Source organism: Haplochromis burtoni, unplaced genomic scaffold (assembly GCF_018398535.1).
Source record: "Haplochromis burtoni strain Fernald_Lab_line unplaced genomic scaffold, NCSU_Asbu1 Contig_116, whole genome shotgun sequence".
In the NCBI taxonomy this organism is placed as follows: Eukaryota; Metazoa; Chordata; class Actinopteri; order Cichliformes; family Cichlidae; genus Haplochromis; species Haplochromis burtoni.
In genome coordinates this window covers 1748785-1755681 of record NW_024582477.1, presented here as the reverse complement: position 1 = coordinate 1755681, position 6897 = coordinate 1748785, and the positions used below count along the sequence as shown (strand labels likewise).

Below are 6897 nucleotides of genomic sequence, written 5' to 3'. Positions count from 1 at the left end.
AAAAACCCCAAGAACTAAACAAGTTTTTTCAGTTTTTGATAAAATAATCGCTGTTCTGTTTTATCTATTTATAAAACGTACACATCAGTGTAGCTTTTATATTTATATTTAAGTGACAGGTGTTTCCTGTCTGTGGTTCCGTTTAACGAACGTCACCATATATTACGCTTCATCGCTGTGGGCGGAGGCTGAGACTCATGAACTCCTAGTAACGGCCCTGGATGTGCACGCGTGCACTGTTTGTGTGTGTATATGGGTGCATGCTTGCGCGCGCGCCATGGCGTTTAAGTACCCTGGACAGCGCCGTGCGTTGTGCACAGAGGAACTTCAGCCGAACGCTCCTTTACCACAGTAATCTCCAACCAGAGAGCCAACGCTTCCCCCACCTCCTTGTTTAAATAGTTTGTTAGCCGCTTCTGTAAGTTCGCTCCTCTTCTCTTTGCGCTTGGATACACTTTTTTCGCCTCTTCCAGTCGGATATGAACCAGTAGAGCAGCGCCGCCCTCGGAGCATCGAGAAGCGGACTCCCGCCTCAGCGCCTCCCTCCTGCTGGAGCTGGAGAGATGCCCGGGGCAGGATGTGCTCCAGCCGCAAGATTCTGTGGAGCCTGCTCCTGCTGTCCTTGGTGGAGGTGGGCCTGGGTGTGGCGAGCATCGTCCTGGGAGCGGTGGGCATCAGCTGGGTCCGGGGCGATCATAAACCGCAGCAGGGAGACGCTTCTCCGGTCTGGAGTGGACTCTGTGTACGTCCTTGGAGCAACTCTTGTCGCTACTTTTTGTCTTTGTCTCACTTTCCCAGAGGATAAGTATCTCCAGGGATCGTGCTGAAAGATGAGACCGTTAAAACTCGAGGGAATTACCTTGCTCTTTATAGAGCCTGCTAGAGACAGCATGTGCTGCATGTCTGTAAGCATTAGAATATCAAAATAAGGGAAACATATTCTGGTCATATAAGGGCTAAAGGACTAGACTAGAACTTTAATATATTTATACACCATAAATTACAGCACCTAGGTTAACACTGATATTTAAAATGTGCAGAAAATCAAAGAAAAATCTGAAAGATTTTTGTATTTTTCCCTCTAAAACTTCTCAAAAAACTAATTGACTTCAAATATTTTTGTCCTATTTAAGCTCCTATCAAATAAATCCATTCTGCTTACAGAAATTCTTTGTTTGAAAAAGTGGAATTTCTGTTCATATTTGTGGTTGTTTTCAAACTTTCAATACCTGGTGTGGTTTTGCTGACACAGCTTCATATGGTATTTGCCTATAAAAGCCTGGCAGACACACAGCCATTTGGCCTGGCGCACTGGAGCTAAAGATTGGCTTTATTAATTGATGCTTGATTTACTGCTCATTGCTTGGAAGGGTCGGAGCTTTTAGACCCATCTACATCCTCTCAGTCTATTGAATGTGTCTGCTCCTGTTTCTGTGCTGCTCTGAGCCTCATTGTCTCGATTTTGCCTCAGAACATTTAAAAAGTTTTGTTCCTGGCATCTTAAGCAGCCACATACCTTGAATCATCTACTTTACTGTGACAGTCGCTCCAGCGGGGGATATATAGTCTATCTGTCAGCAGTTATAGCTGAGAATTACTATAAATGCCAGGAGCTGAAGCACTATGAGTCATAAAGAGTCATCTATAACATTATCATCGGTGTGAGACGGCTGCTTTGAAAGACTGCTTAAGTGTAAATATGTGGGTGTGCATCAGACGGAGGGGAAAAAAGCATTTACTGATATATCACAGTATATAGGTTCCATATCTGGGCGTGAGTGCACTTAAAGTGCGCGTGACTCCAGCAGTGTAGATGAAGTTCCTGCAAAGATGTTATGCAACGGGTCGTCTGTGAGTTCAACCACGCAGCTGTTGAGCTCTGTCTGCTGAGTCAGCCACCCAACTGTCCAAGAGTTTCAGTCTTCTTTCGGGACCTGGAAATTATTGTAACCCACTGACCAGTGACTTTAGAGGACACTGACTCTCCAACCTTTGGTGCCTTATTGTGTTGAAACATTGTGATTAATAATTTATCATTTCTGCAACTTTGGATTAAGTTTCAGAACAGTGGAGCAGTTTGGGTTTTGGTTTGTTTTCTTTGCAATGAACAGCAAACCTGAATCGTGAGAGTTTTTGTGAAACAGGAGAATTGTCTATTTAAAAGATCTCCAGTTTTGAAAGCAGGCAGAGCCCTAAAATGATAAAATCATATATTCTAATCTATCTACTGTCTAATTACCTGATTAGGTGAATAGGGCAGTATAGTTATAAGATTGTAAGAATGTTTTTACAGTGAAACAATTTAATGACCTAAAGTACACATGAAGATTTGTGTGTGTGTGTGTGTGTGTGTGTGTGTGTGTGTGTGTGTGTGTGTGTGTGTGTGTGTCAGCTCAACAACTTGATCCATAGGTAGGAGACTTTATAAAGAGCTGAAAGCTCTTGAGGGACTCTAATAAGTGCACCTGGCTCTTAGAAATATTTATCCATCCATTTTCTTCTCCTTATCCAATTATCTAAGGTTGGGGTGGGGCTGGTGTTTATCCCAGCTGCCATAGGGCGAGACGCGAGGCTAACACGGAGAGGCTGTCTAGAAACATTTATATATTAAATAATAATAACCAGACAGTGTAAATTATCCTGAAATAAAAAATAAGAGGACATGTCTCCTTTTTTCCACCAAGATCCTTCTGGAAATGTTATTTTTAGAGGGAGAAAACCACACGTGAATAACTGATTTCAATGACTGTTATTTTCAGCATTTCCCATTGTTGCATCAGGGACGGGTGCCATAAAAAAAAGAAACATCTAAAAATTTCTCATGACAAACTAACTTGAACTCACAGAGGTGTTAATTTACTTGCTGTCTTTCTTTGTTTCCAGTTTCTGGTCTGCGGGATGTGCGGCGTGCTGTGTGCTCGAAAGAGGACTGGCCTTATTGTAAGTAATTTCCTTTTAGTTTAGTTAGGGATTCACATTTCAGCAGTTTGTACTGAGCTATTTCCAGGATGGTACCAGTTTCTAGGAATTAGGCAGAGACACCAGGAAATAGTTCAAGAAGGCCTGTGGCCTTTGCTAGAGGTAGAAGGTAGATTTTGTTTTTTTAGCTTTGAACTGAGCCAGGTTGTTTTCTTGTTTCTACCTTTTATGCTGAGCTCAGTCAAGCTAACTGTCACGTGCCTGGGAGCCTTTTTCATTCAGTATTTGCTGGAATTATGATGCAGATGTCTTCTGTTGTGGATGTCAGATGCAAAGTCATCTGTATCAGGAATACTGAACGCAAAGCATACACAAAGTCTGCATATTCGACAACGAAAGAACTCCTAAAGGTGTGTGTGTGTGTGTGTGTGTGTGTGTGTGTGTGTGTGTGTGTGTGTGTGTGTGTTGCAGCAGGTGCAGTCAGTGTGCTCTGAGAGAGACATCTGAGGAAATAAGAGGAGACAAGCAGTCACCTCTCTTCCCTTTCTGTCGCTCTTTCTGTCTTTTTTACAGTATCTCAGTGTCTCCCAGTCCTGGTGTTTCTCTCTGACTCCCTGTCTCCTGCAGGGAGGAGACTAATGATGGATCAATGTCAGCGCAATCTGCTGTAACAGAGACATCCCTCAACCTTTCTTTCCCCCCATCTCACCCTGTCCAACTTTTGTCTCCCTGTCTATCTCCTCCTAGTCATGCTTTTCCTTTTTTTCATCACTATATCTATCCATCTGCCTCTTCCATTCACTCTGTCCCAGCCGTTATGTCGACGCTGCGACTCTCTCCATTTTTCTCTCCGTCTTCCTCCAGCGCCCTCCCCATGTCTGCCTGTGGGGTGATGATTGCATTAGGTTGGTTTGGCTCCGGACCCCTGCCAGCCACTTTCCACACTTCCCTGGGTAACGACTGAAATACGAGATGCCGTTTTCCATGTGGTTAAAGGCACTAACGGCATCTGCACAGGGAGCGGTGAAAGAGGGCTTGCACTCCAGATGGAATACAAACACATTCACAATTAGTGGGAAGTATATGAATCATCTGGATTTTATTATCTTGATAAGAAGGTGATGGAAGTCTAACTGTTTTCTCATCAGATTCTACCCAGAAACAAATAAATAAAAAGATGAAAAAATCGGATTCTGAAACTGGGATTTAGTTTTCCCGGTTCCGATCACAATTTCCGGAGAAGTAATCCGTAAAATGCGATTCATTAAACACACAAATCAGACACACACTTTAACACAGACACGCACACACAAATACAGCAAGTGAGTGATGCAAGCATATTTACAAGCCGCACATCGCTCCTGGAACAGGCAGTTGGCTTTGAGAGTGATCCTATTTTCTAATGGCGAATGAGATTTATTTTGACTGATAGGCATTACTCATCGCCGCAGCCTCGTTCCAAAACAGCAGAATGATGGAGATGGAAGCTCAGTAGTAATTTGTATATCTCCGGTCTCATCGCATTTTGTCACTTGATTTACAGATTGGCTGATAAGGTCTCAATTTTGCAGCTTACCCCCCTTGTCTTTCAGATGATCCTCTTTTCAGCGTGCTGCATCTGTGGTCTCATTGCCGGGATCTTAAACGTCCAGTTTGTTCGGGCACTGAACAAACGGCCGGACAAGATGCAAACAATTCACCTGGCTGCAATGACTCTGGCTTGTCTAGGTAAAAATAATAACAAGGATGCAAGACGTAACACAATCTGATGTGACGCAATTGAAAACAACTCATGTCTTTGTCTATTTTTCATCGTAATGTTATTAGTCTCTGTTCAAGTATTTGAAAGGGACTAAATATGGGGGTAAAGATAAAGCATCTCTTTATTAGTCACCTGTCAATACTAACAGTATACCAAGCATTTCTTATTACTGCTAATCACATTTATCTCAGCTCTATCTCAACAACTCTCCAGTGCTCCTCCACCCTCCCCAAAAAAGCTTTGTCAGTTTTATTCAGAGAAGAAGTGCCTCTTCATTTCTTTTCTGAAGATCTGCCGGCGTACTAGTCGCTCCATGAGGTTGTGCTTGTGGCTAAATGTTGATGCCAGTGTTAAAATGGATCCTTTAGTAGGTATGTAACAGTTTTAGCATGCAAACCACATTAGGGACATAATATTTGCTAGTTAGCGATACATCAAAGTCATTTTGGCTTAAAGAAATTGTCAGGGATTAAATGCCCTAGAAGTCTCTGAATGGGGCCATAATTTCAAAAGTAATCAACCAGCAACTGAGTCCATAAGCCCATTAGGAGAGAATTTACCGAGGACATAAATCAAGAGCGAGGTAGTTTAATTTTCTCATAGATATTATTACACACACACACACACACACACACACACACACACACTCACAACTCTGAATTGGATAAGTGGAAGAAAATGGATGGCTTGATAACTAAATAACTGAAATCAAACGAGGCATTGCAGCGTCGGCTTCACTTGTACCCGAAGGGTACGTCCATCTTTTATGCAGTCCAAATACAGACTTTGGCTGAGACATAGAACTTCATAAGTGAAACTCTTTCCATACTAGCACTAAAAAATAGAAAGCAGACGATCATCCAGTACACTATGTTTTATCCTCTGGGGACTGAGTGTTTTTCTGTTCACTTCTGTGTAAAATTTCCTTTTTCCGGTCTTATCCAGGGATCTCGACCTGTACCTTATCCACGTGGCTGACTTGTCGTCTGGCAAGCTCGGAGCAGCAAAGGATGTTCTTGGAGAGGGAACACTCGCTACATCATTCCCATGAGATGACAGAGAAGGTAGTAAACTGCATGACTCATCTTTAGCTGCTGTCGGAAGTTTTTTTCCTAAGCAGGTTTGTGTTTGTGTGTCTCTAACAGGAGGTCCTGGACAACTCCAGTAATGGTATTCCTCAGATCTCCTATAATGGACACACCGCGGCATCTCCTTGAGGAAGTTTCAGCAGGAGGTGACTTGCAGACTTAAACAGAAGCAGTTACTAAAACTCGTGCTGTCACGCAGCTAATGCAGCTTGTAGTAGACTGCATTTAACTGTATCCTGACTGCAGGAACTGAACCAAATTTGTCGCCTTGGAACCCGTTTACCTGCTGCCTGATGAAACGGAGAGCATGAAGGAGCCGTTTGTGCTTCTGAATATTATGCAAACATGGGTTCAAATACCTTCGGTTTAAATCTCACCAAAGCTGGGATGGTGAGCTGCGGTTTGGATGACAAATGAAGCGACAGACATCTGCGTGAAATCCTCCAATTTGTGAGCGTGAAGGATACATTTCATCCAGTCAGATCAAAGCGATGAGCACAAACCAAGCATGCAACTGATTCACTTGTTTAGAAGAGCTATTTCAGTCTCATCGTCCTTATTCTCTCTCTCTCTGTCATGTTATTGGTTTATGGAATCCAGATCTTGAGATAGCCTTTGGTAAACTGTATGTATCATCTGATAATGGAATGCTTTGAGAGAAAAGTTACAGTGATGCACAATGTACTGTATGTATCCATGCTTGTAAATCAAACATATTTTTATAATGCTTCTTATAAAGTTCATTCAATTAAAGTACGACTAATAAAAGAATTGCACAGTCTTGCATGTTGTTTTACTGTTGCTCTGTTAAATACGTGTTGAGATGAATCTGGTTTTATGATCACAGTTTATGCAGATTAGCCTTTTTTTAATTATACAGTTGCCAATTTGTGTGTTTATAGTACATGAACACACATGTTTGTGGAAGTGTGTTTGTGTTTGTGAAGTATGTGAGGTTTGAGTAAAAATGTGATGGGAGTGACTTTTCAGTTTGTAAGCCAGATTACAGCATTTTAATCAATACACTACATCATTGTAGGTGATAGTAAGACCCAAAGGTTAACACACTGAAAAATCACACACTATGAAGAACCGTATTTAAATGACTTAGTCATATTAACGAGATCC

The 6897-nt window shown here is 42.1% G+C and overlaps 1 protein-coding gene across 1 annotated transcript; it reads left to right on the top strand.

Annotated features, from left to right (window-relative positions):
- The first annotated feature begins 219 nt into the window (after window positions 1-219).
- On the top strand, window positions 220-6544 carry LOC102311276 (transmembrane protein 196). The gene is made up of 5 exons (XM_005928546.3): window positions 220-742; window positions 2884-2940; window positions 4512-4647; window positions 5627-5745; window positions 5827-6544. Exons 1-5 carry the CDS (start codon window positions 578-580, stop codon window positions 5896-5898), a joined length of 549 nt encoding a protein of 182 aa, XP_005928608.1. The 5' UTR covers window positions 220-577; the 3' UTR covers window positions 5899-6544.
- Window positions 6545-6897: the final 353 nt, after the last annotated feature.